Source organism: Betta splendens, chromosome 12 (assembly GCF_900634795.4).
Source record: "Betta splendens chromosome 12, fBetSpl5.4, whole genome shotgun sequence".
NCBI classification, from domain to species: domain Eukaryota; kingdom Metazoa; phylum Chordata; class Actinopteri; order Anabantiformes; family Osphronemidae; genus Betta; species Betta splendens.
Window position 1 is genome coordinate 242459 of NC_040892.2, and position 15969 is coordinate 258427.

General features: G+C 55.6%; 1 protein-coding gene across 4 annotated transcripts; it reads left to right on the top strand.

Moving 5' to 3' along the window:
* The first annotated feature begins 13083 nt into the window (after nt 1-13083).
* Nucleotides 13084-15943, top strand: cfap53 (cilia and flagella associated protein 53). 4 transcript variants are annotated; one of them, XM_055513427.1, is made up of 9 exons: nt 13084-13457; nt 13584-13813; nt 14000-14173; nt 14241-14544; nt 14621-14839; nt 14930-15046; nt 15180-15396; nt 15467-15569; nt 15643-15943. In XM_055513427.1, the coding sequence occupies exons 1-9, from the start codon at nt 13425-13427 to the stop codon at nt 15914-15916; spliced, it is 1671 nt and encodes a 556-aa protein (XP_055369402.1). In that variant the 5' UTR covers nt 13084-13424; the 3' UTR covers nt 15917-15943. The 4 variants fall into 4 exon arrangements, with proteins under 4 accessions (XP_055369402.1, XP_055369400.1, XP_055369401.1 ...); XM_055513425.1 differs by having other exon boundaries at nt 13088-13490; XM_055513426.1 differs by having other exon boundaries at nt 13088-13490; nt 14933-15046.
* Nucleotides 15944-15969: the final 26 nt, after the last annotated feature.

A 15969-nucleotide genomic window follows, 5' to 3' on the forward strand; every position in this document is an offset into this window, starting at 1 on the left:
AACTCCGCTGAGGCAGAGACCGACCCGGTAAGCAAGGAGCGTCACTTCCGTGAAGCCGCCCTGCTCATCGCCCGGAAGCCTGCGCTGCGCGAGGCCCTGGGTTTCATTGAATCCCCATCAGAGCCTGCACCCGTTCCTGCATCAGAGCCTGCACCCGTTCCTGCATCAGAGCCTGCACCCGTTCCTGCATCAGAGCCTGCACCCGTTCCTGCATCAGAGCCTGCACCCGTTCCTGCATCAGAGCCTGCACCCGTTCCTGCATCAGAGCCTGCACTGGCCCCAGCGTCTAAGTCTGCATCACTGGCCCCAGCGTCTAAGTCTGCATCACTGGCCCCAGCGTCTAAGTCTGCATCACTGGCCCCAGCGTCTAAGTCTGCATCACTGGCCCCAGCGTCTAAGTCTGCATCACTGGCCCCAGCGTCTAAGTCTGCATCACTGGCCCACTGGCCCCAGCGTCTAAGTCTGCATCACTGGCCCCAGCGTCTAAGTCTGCATCACTGGCCCCAGCGTCTAAGTCTGCATCACTGGCCCCAGCGTCTAAGTCTGCACCACTGGCCCCAGCGTCTAAGTCTGCACCACTGGCCCCAGCGTCTAAGTCTGCACCACTGGCCCCAGCGTCTAAGTCTGCACCACTGGCCCCAGCGTCTAAGTCTGCACCACTGGCCCCAGCGTCTAAGTCTGCACCACTGGCCCCAGCGTCTAAGTCTGCACCACTGGCCCCAGCGTCTAAGTCTGCACCACCGGCCCCAGCGTCTCTGGCTGCACCACTGGCGGCAGCAACTCCCGCCCACGCCTCACCTCAGCCATGCCAAGCTCCAGCTCACGCCTCACCTCAGCCATGCCAAGCCTCAGCCCAGCCTGCAGCAGCTCGAGCCTCGGCTGCGTCACGTCAAGTTCAAGGTCCAGCTCAAGCCCAAGATCAAGCTCCAGCTCAGTCACGTCAGGTTCAAGCCTCGGCTCAAGATCAAGCTCCATCTTTACGCCAGCTAGCGGACACCCCTGGCCAGTCACACCAGGCCTCAGTTCCTGTTCCTGGCGGCCATATTGAGGCCGCTCCCGTTCCTGTCGGCCATATTGAGGCCGCTCCCGTTCCTGTCGGCCATATTGAGGCCGTTCTAGTCCCAGTTCCTGTCGGCTCCTCAGAGGAGGACGCCGTTCTAGTTCCTGTCGGCCAAGTAGAGGCCGTTCTAGTCCCAGTTCCTGTCGGCTCCTCAGAGGAGGACGCCGTTCTAGTTCCTGTCGGCCAAGTAGAGGCCGTTCTAGTCCCAGTTCCTGTCGGCTCCTCAGAGGAGGACGCCGTTCTAGTTCCTGTCGGCCAAGTAGAGGCCGTTCTAGTCCGAGTCCGAGTTCCTGTCGGCTCCTCAGAGGAGGACGCCGTTCTAGTTCCTGTCGGCCAAGTAGAGGCCGTTCTAGTCCCAGTTCCTGTCGGCTCCTCAGAGGAGGACGCCGTTCTAGTTCCTGTCGGCCAAGTAGAGGCCGTTCTAGTCCCAGTTCCTGTCGGCTCCCCTGAGGAGGACGCCGTTCTAGTTCCTGCCACTGTCTGCCCCTCGGAGGCCGCAGCCCCTGACGATCCCCAGGAGGGGGTCGTCCCGGCCGCAGCGTCTGCCGCAGTGTCTGTTGCAGCTCCTGCCGACCTCCCGGAGGAGGTCGGTCCAGCTCCGTCTCCGGCCGACCTCCCGGAGGAGGTCGGTCCAGCTCCGTCTCCGGCCGACCTCCCGGAGGAGGTCGGTCCAGCTCCGTCTCCGGCCGACCTCCCGGAGGAGGTGGTCGGCCCGCTCCTGGTTCATGTGTTTTTTGAGCCAATGTGTGCAGGTGCTGCCCCTGGAGGCCCGGTCCCGGGCACGCTCGCCTCAGCTCCTGGTGGTCCGGCCCCGGACACGTTCGCCTCAGCTCCTGGTGGTCCGGCCCCGGACACGTTCGCCTCTGCTCCTGGTGGTCCGGCCCCGGACACGTTCGCCTCTGCTCCTGGTGGTCCGGCCCCGGACACGTTCGCCTCTGCTCCTGGTGGTCCGGTTCCGGCCACGTTCGCCTCTGCTCCTGGTGGTCCGGCCCCGGACACGTGCGCCTCTGCTCCTGGTGGTCCGGTTCCGGCCACGTTCGTCTCTGCTCCTGGAGGCCCGGGGTCGGCTACGTCTCCACGTCTGTCTTCGCCTCTGGTTCCAGCCTCGTCTCCACGCCGGTCCTCGTCTCTGGGCCCAGCCTCGCCTCCACGTCTGCCCCTGGTTCCGGCTTTGTCTCCACGCCTGTCTTCGTCGCTGTTCCCGGCTTCCCGCCAGCTTTCGCCTCGCCTGCCCGACGGAGGGCCAGGTCCTTGGCGAATCCTGTGGCAGGGATGGCGCTGCCTCCTGCGTCGTCGGCCACCTCGGCTGGCCGGTTCCGGAGGCGACCACTTACCTGGAGGTCGCTGTTTCCTGCTTCGACGATGGCGCGGGCTCTGGCACTGCCGACCGCCGCGTCTTCTCAGTCCCCTGGAGCACCCCCGGTCTGGAGAGCACCGGCGCATGCGTTTGGCCACTGGAGGCAGCATGTTTCGACGTCGGCCTCCTAGAACTCTAGCCTTGTCTCCGGGCATAAGATGTGCCGTCTCGGCCTGGCGGCTGCACGGCCGTGGCTCTCCTCGTCACCACCCCCCTTGAGGGATTGCCTGAACTTTGTTACCATCCATCATGGACTCATTATTCATGGACTCACCTCATAGACTTGGTTCTGTTCTCTGCCACTCATTTCTTGTGTCTTCATTCTCATGTGTGTTCTAGTCCGTCGCCCCCCCTGCTTAGCTGTGTTTTCTTTTTTTTTCTTGGTTTTCTGTTGGTCGTCTGGGAATCCGCCCTAGACGGGGGGGTTCTGTCACAGTCCAGGTCATTTAGCCACTGCACTCAATCATTTCCGGTTTTATTTTGTACCACTTCCTGTTTAGTGCCCATGTTTTCTGTTCCAGCTTTACCTCCGGTTTTAGTTTGACGCACCTGTGCCCTGTTACTAATTGCTCACCTGCTAACTATCCAGCCGTCATCTCCATTTAGTATTTAAGCACCACCCCTCAGCCCTGCACCTTGCCAGATTGTCTTTGTGTATGAATCAGCAATCCAGCGTTATCCTCATGATCTTGAACCTGTGTATGACCTCGCTTCTCCTGACCCAGATTCTCGTCTCATCTCTGATCCTGCCGTGCCGTGAGTTTGACCCTAGCCTGCCTTGACCACCGCTTGTCTAAACCCTGTCTGTACTGAACCTGCCTGATCTGTGTATCGACCCTTGCCTGCCTGACCACGAGCGTGAATAAACCCTGTTGTTCACTGAGCCTTGTCTCCGCTGTGCGTGTGGGTCCGCTGCCTTGAGTCCGTGACAGTGGTATGTGGCAGGATTCTCCACCACAGCCAGATGTTCACCAACAGAAACGCTAACGAAGCGAGACGAACTGAGCCCAACACCAACAGACAGAACTTGAACGTGAGGAGGACAGGAATGAACTACTTGTTGGTGTTGATGAACTGGAACCAGTTCATCAACACCAACAAGTCCAATCTACAGAGGCCAGTGAGCCCAGTTAACACAGAACCATGGTCAGAGACGTGGCATCCCAACGATGCAGCTATTTAAGATTCAAGATTCAAAAAACTTTATTTATCCCAGAGGGAAATTATTTTGCACTTTGATCGCTATCACAGATGGAGGTACACACAAGAAGTTAGGGAGATTAAAAATAAGAATGATACCACATCTACACACGCTCACATATAATTACTAGCTAAGCACCAACCTGGATGCAGCCAGTTTGTCTGAGGATGCAACGATCCAAGGGCAGAATCAGAACAAATCCAAATTTGAAGTACAGCAACAGGATGTTCAGACACACCAGAGCAGGTGACACGTGTCAGAAAAGATCCACCTTGGTGTATGGTTGATGATGATCAAATGAGGCTGATCTGAAAACAGGTTTTATAGACCTGTAACGGGCCACGTTAAAAGAGGAACCCGCCCTGATTAAAGGCTCCGCTGTCATACAGCATTTGAATAATCAATTCCTTTTATCAGTTGATGTAAACAATACAGAAACAAAAACAAGGTGTTGAGTGTCCAAAACTCGTGAGGGTTGAGCCGTAGCTCGTCCAAATCGGGTCACAATGAGTAAAAACTAGAACGTGATGTGCATCCACCTGTTACATAATTGGTGACCACCTCCACCACTCTACTCCATGTGAGACCATGTTTTGGCCCAATGGGCTCCTCACAGCAGGACACATCAGCTGGAGGACATTGAAGAGGAGAGTTAAACATGTGACACAAGCAGATACTGTAGGTGATGTTGGCCAACAGCTGTGTTTGCCAGAGATCACAGGGATCAGATGAATGTGAGCAAGAAGCCTGGCATTATGTAAAGAACCACAGCATCCTGATACAGAGTAGAAATTACAACAAGTCGCATTGTGAGGGGAAACTGGAGATGTTTTTTCGGCATAGTAGTGTGTGTGCTGGAAGTGCAGATTTTTTTTCTATAATTTCACTTATCCTAACATTTTCCTGAGTAAAAATCGCTAAATCTGTGCATTTCCTAATCTAATATGGCGAGAAACCGGAAGTGAGGCGTAAGCGAGTGGAGCCTCAGCCCCGGTGCTGAAACTGTCGGTAAATGGGCTGATACAAGGCACAATCCCTTTCTGTTTCACATTTTGTCTCGAGCATGTTTGCAGCCTTCAGACGGATTTATTCTACACAATGACTTTGTGAAACCTGCCTGATGTGTTTATCAAGGTTTTTGTGACATGATTACTTTTCTGATCGCGCTAAAACAGAATAAAACTCGAGGGAAGCCTGGACAGGTCTGCGCCTCTTCCACAAGGGGGCGATGCTACCACCCTTTAACGCAGGGTGTCCCCACAAATGGTTTTCAATTTTCTAAAATGACTTACTGAATGACACTAAGTAAAACAATTCAAGTGCTTGAGAAGTAAATTTGAACCTTGAGTGAAGTATTCTATGTTATCCTAACGAAGAGCAATCCTGTAAAACTGATTAAAGCAGTATTTAAAGTTTTAAAATAATCATAAAACTTTACTAAGGGGGCAAAATTGAACACCTACACCTCTCTATACTTTAGAATGAATATGAATTGTCAAAAATACTGTAAATGGAAGTTACAGGTCAGGTCTCTTACTGCTATGAAAGATATATGTTCCTCAAGGTGATATAGGAATGATGATAAAATGTGAAATGTGGCCAGTAGTAATATGCATTCTGACAATTAAATAGTGAAAATACACTCTTTTAATGTATTATGATTGTAAAACCTGACTCCGGGTCCCCGTATTCAGCATCCAGTTAAGAACGTCTGACATTCTCTATGGTAAAGTGCTCATACTCGAATTATCTTTATCGTTTCACAGTGTTCATCAGTATTCGAAGTGCTTCTTGGTGGATGATACAGTGCATTTTAACTGCCTCACCTCCGCTCTCCTGCACCTTGGCGCACACCAAGGCCTGTCAGAACTGGCGCTACATCCTTGAACTGACGCGTGAACTGAAACGCACGCTCCTCCTAGTGTTGACTGTCGTCATAGTAACGGATCTGCGCGACGTTAAGGCCGAGTCAAACCGTTGAGATCATTCATCATCGGTTAGAAGCGACCAGAACCACCAGGATGCTACTGGGTAACAGAACCAGATGTCGAGAGGTGACCGGACCGACGCCTCACTCTGTGGCGGTGGTGAGACCCGGGCAGTGGTGTCCGTAGCCATGGCAACACATACACATACAACACAGTCACAGTTCTGTAATATGTCTCTTCCCTATCGGACAGAGAGCCAGGGTCCGGTCGGTGAGACCCGCCGACCAACTGATTCTGGAGAGTCCAGAATCAGTTGGTGGAACTGACTGGAACCAGTTCATCAACACCAACAAGTCCAATCTACAGAGGCCAGTGAGCCCAGTTAACACAGAACCATGGTCAGAGACGTGGCATCCCAACGATGCAGCTATTTAAGATTCAAGATTCAAAAAACTTTATTTATCCCAGAGGGAAATTATTTTGCACTTTGATCGCTATCACAGATGGAGGTACACACAAGAAGTTAGGGAGATTAAAAATAAGAATGATACCACATCTACACACGCTCACATATAATTACTAGCTAAGCACCAACCTGGATGCAGCCAGTTTGTCTGAGGATGCAACGATCCAAGGGCAGAATCAGAACAAATCCAAATTTGAAGTACAGCAACAGGATGTTCAGACACCAGAGCAGGTGACACGTGTCAGAAAAGATCCACCTTGGTGTATGGTTGATGATGATCAAATGAGGCTGATCTGAAAACAGGTTTTATAGACCTGTAACGGGCCACGTTAAAAGAGGAACCCGCCCTGATTAAAGGCTCCGCTGTCATACAGCATTTGAATAATCAATTCCTTTTATCAGTTGATGTAAACAATACAGAAACAAAAACAAGGTGTTGAGTGTCCAAAACTCGTGAGGGTTGAGCCGTAGCTCGTCCAAATCGGGTCACAATGAGTAAAAACTAGAACGTGATGTGCATCCACCTGTTACATAATTGGTGACCACCTCCACCACTCTACTCCATGTGAGACCATGTTTTGGCCCAATGGGCTCCTCACAGCAGGACACATCAGCTGGAGGACATTGAAGAGGAGAGTTAAACATGTGACACAAGCAGATACTGTAGGTGATGTTGGCCAACAGCTGTGTTTGCCAGAGATCACAGGGATCAGATGAATGTGAGCAAGAAGCCTGGCATTATGTAAAGAACCACAGCATCCTGATACAGAGTAGAAATTACAACAAGTCGCATTGTGAGGGGAAACTGGAGATGTTTTTTCGGCATAGTAGTGTGTGTGCTGGAAGTGCAGATTTTTTTTCTATAATTTCACTTATCCTAACATTTTCCTGAGTAAAAATCGCTAAATCTGTGCATTTCCTAATCTAATATGGCGAGAAACCGGAAGTGAGGCGTAAGCGAGTGGAGCCTCAGCCCCGGTGCTGAAACTGTCGGTAAATGGGCTGATACAAGGCACAATCCCTTTCTGTTTCACATTTTGTCTCGAGCATGTTTGCAGCCTTCAGACGGATTTATTCTACACAATGACTTTGTGAAACCTGCCTGATGTGTTTATCAAGGTTTTTGTGACATGATTACTTTTCTGATCGCGCTAAAACAGAATAAAACTCGAGGGAAGCCTGGACAGGTCTGCGCCTCTTCCACAAGGGGGCGATGCTACCACCCTTTAACGCAGGGTGTCCCCACAAATGGTTTTCAATTTTCTAAAATGACTTACTGAATGACACTAAGTAAAACAATTCAAGTGCTTGATGTCAGGGACTCGAAGCAGGCAGACGGCGAACCCACATGCACAGCACGGAGGCGATATTATAATCAACAAAAGGGTTTATTCTCAAAGGCACGGTCAGACGGTCCAGGTCATACACAGAAAAGGCTCGGCGAAAGTACAGACAGGGAACAGGCAAAAACTCACGGTAAGTAGGTAATCCAAGGTCGGGCAGGATACATGATACAGGCAGGAACAGGACACGGGAAACACGAACACTCAGGGAACTCAACTCATCAAACACGAACACTCAGGGAACTCGAATACGACAATCTGGCAGGGAACTAAGGACACAGGTGGTGATTAAATACACAGTGACTTGATGACTAACAGAGTGCAGGTGTGGGTAATGAGCAGGGACAGCTGTGACAAGACAAGAAACCGGAAGTAAAGCTAGAACACAAAACAGAGACCGGGAGACTACCAAAATAAAACAGGAAACGGAAACTGGAACCAAAATAAGACAAGCAGGACATGACGTGAAAACAGGGAACAACTAGAAACAAAGACACGGATCATGACAGTACCCCCCCCCCTATGGCGCCTTCCACGGCGCCTACGGAAGCCTCCCCCCCCAAACCAGGGCGGGCGGAGGGCGGTCCCAGGCGGAGGGACCGAATCCCTCCCCCTCAAGGTACATGAGCAGGGTGGGTGGAGGGAGGACCGGAGGAGGGCCAAAACAAGAGTCCACAAACACTACAAAAGTCCATGACCAGGAAAAACATGAAGTTCAGGGATTCCCTCACGGAGGGTGATGGCGTGGCGAGACCCTGCCCAGCAGCCGCTGAGCCAGGATGGCACTCTTAGTGCCCTTGAGCTGGGACGATGTCCCCGGGGACCACCCCGCATGGCAGCGTCCACCAGGCGGACGCTGATCCAGGCGGTTGAGGAGTCGAGGCGGACGGCGCCGCAGGAGGCAGCGCCATCCCAGCAGCAGGATGCGCCGAGGGCGAGGCCACCAGTCCGGCAGCAAAGGCAGAGACGAGGCAGGAACCAGCGGCGTCCTCCTTGGACCACCGCGACGAGAGGCAGGAACCGAAGCAGATGCGGCCGGAGCCGGACCGCCAGGGACCGATGCAGATGCGGCCGGAGCCGGACCGCCAGGAACCGATGCAGATGCGGCCGGAGCCGGACCGCCAGGAACCGATGCAGATGCGGCCGGAGCCGGACCGCCAGGAACCGATGCAGGTGCGGCCGGAGCCGGACCGCCAGGAACCGATGCAGGTGCGGCCGGAGCCGGACCGCCAGGAACCGATGCTGGTGCGGCCGGAGCCGGGACGGGAGCGGCCCCCTCCTGGAGGTCGGCAGGAGCTACGACGGGAGCGACCCCCTCCTGGAGGTCGGCAGGAGCTACGACGGGAGCGACCCCCTCCTGGAGGTCGGCAGGAACTACGACGGGAGCGACCCCCTCCTGGAGGTCGGCAGGAACTACGACGGGAGCGACCCCCTCCTGGAGGTCGGCAGGAACTACGACGGGAGCGACCCCCTCCTGGAGGTCGGCAGGAACTACGACGGGAGCGACCCCCTCCTGGAGGTCGGCAGGAACTACGACGGGAGCGACCCCCTCCTGGAGGTCGGCAGGAACTACGGCGGGAGCGACCCCCTCCTGGAGGTCGGCAGGAACTACGGCGGGCGCGACCCCCTCCTGGAGGTCGGCAAGAACTACGACGGGCGCGACCCCCTCCTGGAGGTCGGCAAGAACTACGACGGGCGCGACCCCCTCCTGGGGGTCTGCCGGGACTGCGGCGGGCGCGACCCCCTCCTGGGGGTCCGCCGGGACTGCGGCTGGCGCGACCTCCTCCTGGAGGTGCGCAGGAACTGCGGCTGGCGCAACCTCCTCCTGGAGGTGCGCAGGAACTGCGGCTGGCGCAACCTCCTCCTGGAGGTGCGCAGGAACTGCGGCTGGCGCAACCTCCTCCTGGAGGTGCGCAGGAACTGCGGCTGGCGCAACCTCCTCCTGGAGGTGCGCAGGAACTGCGGCTGGCGCAACCTCCTCCTGGAGGTGCGCAGGAACTGCGGCTGGCGCAACCTCCTCCTGGAGGTGCGCAGGAACTGCGGCTGGCGCAACCTCCTCCTGGAGGTGCGCAGGAACTGCGGCTGGCGCAACCTCCTCCTGGAGGTGCGCAGGAACTGCGGCTGGCGCAACCTCCTCCTGGAGGTGCGCAGGAACTGCGGCTGGCGCAACCTCCTCCTGGAGGTGCGCAGGAACTGGGCTGGCGCAACCTCCTCCTGGAGGTGCGCAGGAACTGCGGCTGGCGCAACCTCCTCCTGGAGGTGCGCAGGAACTGCGGCTGGCGCAACCTCCTCCTGGAGGTGCGCAGGAACTGCGGCTGGCGCAACCTCCTCCTGGAGGTGCGCAGGAACTGCGGCTGGCGCAACCTCCTCCTGGAGGTGCGCAGGAACTGCGGCTGGCGCAACCTCCTCCTGGAGGTGCGCAGGAACTGCGGCTGGCGCAACCTCCTCCTGGAGGTGCGCAGGAACTGCGGCTGGCGCAACCTCCTCCTGGAGGTGCGCAGGAACTGCGGCTGGCGCAACCTCCTCCTGGAGGTGCGTAGGAGCTGTGGCTGGCGCGACCTCCTCCTGGAGGTGCGCAGGAACTGCGACTAGCGCGACCTCCTCCTGGAGGTGCGCAGGAACTGCGACTAGCGCGACCTCCTCCTGGAGGTGCGCAGGTACTGCGGCTAGCGCGACCTCCTCCTGGAGGTGCGCAGGAACTGCGGCTAGCGCGACCTCCTCCTGGAGGTGCGCAGGAACTACGGCTGGCGCGACCTCCTCCTGGGGGCCGGCGGGCGCTGCGGCTCCACGGGTGACGGGGACTGGAACGACCGCTACAGGGCCGACAGGAACGGGGACTGGAACGACCGCTACAGGGCCGACAGGAACGGGGACTGGAACGACCGCTACAGGGCCGACAGGAACGGGGACTGGAACGACCGCTACAGGGCCGACAGGAACGGGGTCAAAGACAGGGGTGACCTCTGCTTGGCCTACGGGAACGCCCTCTACTTGGCCTACGGGAACGCCCTCAACTTGGCCTACGGGAACGCCCTCAACTTGGCCTACGGGAACGCCCTCAACTTGGTCGACAGGGACAGGAACTGGAACGACCTCAACTTGGTCGACAGGGACAGGAACTGGAACGACCTCAACTTGGTCGACAGGGACAGGAACTGGAACGACCTCAACATGGCCGACAGGAACTGGAACGACCTCAACATGGCCGACAGGAACAGGAACTGGAACGACCTCAACATGGCCGACAGGAACTGGAACGACCTCAACATGGCCGACAGGAACTGGAACGACCTCAACATGGCCGACAGGAACTGGAACGACCTCAACATGGCCGACAGGAACTGGAACGACCTCAACATGGCCGACAGGAACTGGAACGACCTCAACATGGCCGACAGGAACTGGAACGACCTCAACATGGCCGACAGGAACTGGAACGACCTCAACATGGCCGACAGGAACTGGAACGACCTCAACATGGCCGACAGGAACTGGAACGACCTCAACATGGCCGACAGGAACTGGAGCGACCGCAACATGGCCGACAGGGACTGGAGCGACCGCAACATGGCCGACAGGGACTGGAGCGACCGCAACATGGCCGACAGGGACTGGAACGGCCTCTACTTGGCCGACAGGAACTAGAACGGCGTCCTCCTCTGAGGAGCCGACAGGAACTGGAACTAGAACGGCCGCAACATGGCCGACAGGGACTGGAACGGCCGCAACATGGCCGACAGGGACTGGAGCGGCGTCCCCTCCGGAGCTGGCATGACAGCTTACAGCTGCCGAGCTCGACGGGGGAGACGTCGGGCCTGATTGGGTGGGGTTAACAGTCGTCAGACGGACAGCGCCCTCTGACGGGGACAAGGACGGAACTGGGGTCAGGGCAACACACGACTGATCTGGGGTCTGGGCAACACACGGCTGATCAGGGGTCTGGGCAACACACGGCTGATCTGGGGTCTGGGCAACACACGGCTGATCTGGGGTCTGGGCAACACACGGCTGATCTGGAGACTGAGCAGCGCGCGGCTGACTTGGAAACTGAGAGAGAGAGGGCTGATTGGGAAAATGAGCAAGCGAGGGCTGACTTGGAAATGAGCAGCGAGAGGATGATGGAGGAGCAAGAGCGCGGCTGACTTGGAGCTGAGAGACGGAGGACTGAATTGGAGGACTGAGAAGCAGCGCGCGGCTGACTTGGAGGCTGAGAAGCGCGCGGCTGACTTGGAGGCTGAGCGGCGCGCGGCTGACTTGGAGGCTGAGCGGCGCGCGGCTGACTTGGAGGCTGAGCGGCGCGCGGCTGAACTGGAGGCTGAGCGGCGCGCGGCTGAACTGGAGACCGAGCAGCGCGCGGCGGAACTGGAGACTGAGGGCCGCGTGAGAGCAGGAAATCCTCCCAGGGAAATAACCATGGAGCTGGGCAGGTTGGTGTAGGCACGACGATCCGACGGGGCGGGGAGGAGGAAACCGAAACCATAGGCGGTGCGACTGGCGCTGGCGTGGTACAGAGCGTGTCGCTTAATTCATCAAACTTCGCGCATAGTCGCTCGTAGAGGCGATGAACGCTGGGGTGATCTAACGCGGTGTCATCGTCCTCCAGCGTCACTATTGCCACCTCTACGGCGCTGCGCTGATCCTCCGAGTTACTAGCCCGTCGGTAATCCTCCGCAAGGATCTCGAAATACTTATGTAGGTCGCTGGGTAGCTCGGCGCAGGTAAACTCATACTTCCGCGGGAGAGTTATATTCGCCGTAAAAAAAACAAGGAAAAACAGTCACTGACCTGACCGGAGGCTAAGTGCTGGCTGGGTCCAAGTTTGGCCAGATTGTTCTGTCAGGGACTCGAAGCAGGCAGACGGCGAACCCACATGCACAGCACGGAGGCGATTTAATCAACAAAAGGGTTTATTCTCAAAGGCACGGTCAGACGGTCCAGGTCATACACAGAAAAGGCTCGGCGAAAGTACAGACAGGGAACAGGCAAAAACTCACGGTAAGTAGGTAATCCAAGGTCGGGCAGGATACATGATACAGGCAGGAACAGGACACGGGAAACACGAACACTCAGGGAACTCAACTCATCAAACACGAACACTCAGGGAACTCGAATACGACAATCTGGCAGGGAACTAAGGACACAGGTGGTGATTAAATACACAGTGACTTGATGACTAACAGAGTGCAGGTGTGGGTAATGAGCAGGGACAGCTGTGACAAGACAAGAAACCGGAAGTAAAGCTAGAACACAAAACAGAGACCGGGAGACTACCAAAATAAAACAGGAAACGGAAACTGGAACCAAAATAAGACAAGCAGGACATGACGTGAAAACAGGGAACAACTAGAAACAAAGACACGGATCATGACACTTGAGAAGTAAATTTGAACCTTGAGTGAAGTATTCTATGTTATCCTAACGAAGAGCAATCCTGTAAAACTGATTAAAGCAGTATTTAAAGTTTTAAAATAATCATAAAACTTTACTAAGGGGGCAAAATTGAACACCTACACCTCTCTATACTTTAGAATGAATATGAATTGTCAAAAATACTGTAAATGGAAGTTACAGGTCAGGTCTCTTACTGCTATGAAAGATATATGTTCCTCAAGGTGATATAGGAATGATGATAAAATGTGAAATGTGGCCAGTAGTAATATGCATTCTGACAATTAAATAGTGAAAATACACTCTTTTAATGTATTATGATTGTAAAACCTGACTCCGGGTCCCCGTATTCAGCATCCAGTTAAGAACGTCTGACATTCTCTATGGTAAAGTGCTCATACTCGAATTATCTTTATCGTTTCACAGTGTTCATCAGTATTCGAAGTGCTTCTTGGTGGATGATACAGTGCATTTTAACTGCCTCACCTCCGCTCTCCTGCACCTTGGCGCACACCAAGGCCTGTCAGAACTGGCGCTACATCCTTGAACTGACGCGTGAACTGAAACGCACGCTCCTCCTAGTGTTGACTGTCGTCATAGTAACGGATCTGCGCGACGTTAAGGCCGAGTCAAACCGTTGAGATCATTCATCATCGGTTAGAAGCGACCAGAACCACCAGGATGCTACTGGGTAACAGAACCAGATGTCGAGAGGTGACCGGACCGACGCCTCACTCTGTGGCGGTGGTGAGACCCGGGCAGTGGTGTCCGTAGCCATGGCAACACATACACATACAACACAGTCACAGTTCTGTAATATGTCTCTTCCCTATCGGACAGAGAGCCAGGGTCCGGTCGGTGAGACCCGCCGACCAACTGATTCTGGAGAGACAGAAACAGGAAGCGGACCGAGGCAAGGTCTTGGAGTTCAGCCGGTACCAGCAGAACTGGGGCATCAAGAACTCCTGGCTGCAGAGTTCAGAGCGTCGCTTCCTGGGAAAAGCGGTCCAGAGACACGTCGAAGCTGCAGTGAGACAGCAGGAGTCCAGAATCGAGGAGCGGAGGAACAGGTTGGTCCGAGAGACGTAACGCTGTTCACAATTATAACAGTGAGGATCTTTGGGGTCCAATACTCTCTGTTTCTCGGTATTTTCAACTTACGTTTTGCTTCGTTCAGACCAATGCGGAGTTAACCGCTTAAACAGGTGCTGCGCATGCGCGGGAGCTGTGCCGTGTTCACCTGTTTGTCCCGTCAGGCTCCGCGCGCTGTTGGAGGTGGAGGAGCAGGAGCTACTGCAGCAGCTGGAGGAGACGAAGGAGACGACGGCTGAGAGACAGACGAGGATGCGAAACAAGGCCGAAGCTCTGAGGACGAGGAGGGAAACTGAGCGACAGCAGCTGGTGTCAGACAGACTGGAGCAGGTGTTCAGGTACTAGTGCTCCGATGCTTCTCTCCAGTACAACTACTGTGCGGTCATGTGTCCGTGATGCCTTCAGGGACCAGTGTGAGGAGCTGCGGACGTTGCAGAGCAAACGGCGGGAGCAGCAGGTGAGCGTGGAGCGAGCTGCTCAGGTGAGGAGCCGACAGGAGCAGCAGCAGCGGCAGCAGCAGGAGGAGAAGCTGTTTGAGGAGCTGTGGGAGGCCGATCGACGGGCCAAAGACAAGCGGGAGAAGACGAGTGAACGGAGGCAGCGGCAGAGAAACGCGGAGCAGCTGGACGTCCTGAGGAGCCAGGTGGAGGCGGCCGAGCAGCAGAAACTCAGGGAGCGGGAGCTGAGGGAGGAGGAGGCGCGACTCCGGGTCTGCATCTGCTCGTGTTTCTGCCACAGCTCCGTGAGCACTTCCTCTATAAAGGTCAATACACCGTGTGTTGCAGCTGCAGCAGCAGGAGATGCAGAAGCTGCAGCAGCAGCGGCAGCAGCAGCTCAAGCTGCGGGATCAGCGGACCCGGCGCCGGGAGCTGGACCTGGGCTTCCGGCTCAGAATGAAACGTCTGGCCCGAGAGCAGCAGGAGGAGCTGGAGCTGGACATGAGCATCCTGCAGCAGCTGCTGGGCCAGGAGCGCGACGAGAGACAAGAAGCGGCTCAGAGGAAGGTAAATATGTCGGCCAGAGATGATTGACACGGGTCTCTCATTCTATTTGTCTCTTATACGATGTACTTGCTTGTACCGTTGTGTGACCAGCAGGTGGCGTCGGAGTCGCAGTGTTTGTGTGTGTGTGTGTGCGTGGTTCATGACGTTGCTGTGATTATTTCAGTTGCGTCTTTTCAGGTGAAAGCAGTGAATGTACCTGGACCCAGTGTGAGTGATCAGGTCTGAACTGGTCTGATTCACATAAGGCTACACCTCAGCCAAACTGAACTGGGCCCTGGGTCCGTGTGTGTGTGTGTGTGTGTGTGTGTGTGTGTGTGTGTGTGTGTGTGTGTTTCCTCAGGTGAAGCTGCGTGAGGAGCAGCGCCGCTACCGACAGCATCTGTCTGATGAGCTGCACAAGCAGAAGAGAGAAGACGAGGAGACGGAGCTGCTGATTGAGGAAAAGCTGAAGGAGACCTGGACCAAACGCGAGGAGCAAAGCCAACGGCAGCGGGAGGCCCGGAACCGGCTGATGAGCGAAGTGATGGAGGCCCGGAGCTTGCAGATCCAGCACAGATGTAAGGAATGTTGAATCTGAGGTAAATCCCTTCCAGTTACATCTTCAGATTAACCCTGTATGTGTTGCAGTGGACCTGAACTCGCAGAGACAGGCAGAACTGACCCGAGACAGAGACGAGCTGAACCGAGCCCTGGAGGAGATGAGGCTAAAAGACGAGGAGGACAGGAGATGGTAGGCGGTTCTGTGTGTGTTCACCTTATGTATGCGCAGTTCACCAGGCTGACCCATTTGTCGGTCCTCACAGCCAGAAGCAGACCTGCGAGGAGTACCAGGCCCAACTCAGGGCTCAGATGGAGCAGCAGCAGCACCTTCGGCGCGAGGAACGTGCTCAGGATCAGAGAGAGTACCAGCAGGCTCTGGCCCGGCAGCAGCTGTACGAGCAGAAGAAGGAGCAGATCCTGTCCAGACCCATGTCTCATACCACAGCTCCCCATCCCTTCAGGAGAGCTGAGGGGTCCAGATCTGCCCCCGGCAGCGCCTCAGGCCCAGCTGGTCTACAGGGCAATGAAGTCTTGTAAAGAGAAATAAAGGCTGTTCGCATCGTGGCCGTTGTTCTGTCCTTACTCACAGC

Bases quoted from the DNA above. Each gene is read 5' to 3' on its own strand.
- cfap53 (XM_055513425.1), top strand. From the start codon at position 13,425: ATGCTACTGGGTAACAGAACCAGATGTCGAGAGGTGACCGGACCGACG. The intron at 13,491-13,583 runs GTGAGACCCGGG...CCTATCGGACAG, and splicing joins CGCCTCACTCTGTGGCGGTG to AGAGCCAGGGTCCGGTCGGT. The intron at 15,397-15,466 runs GTAAGGAATGTT...TATGTGTTGCAG, and splicing joins CTTGCAGATCCAGCACAGAT to TGGACCTGAACTCGCAGAGA.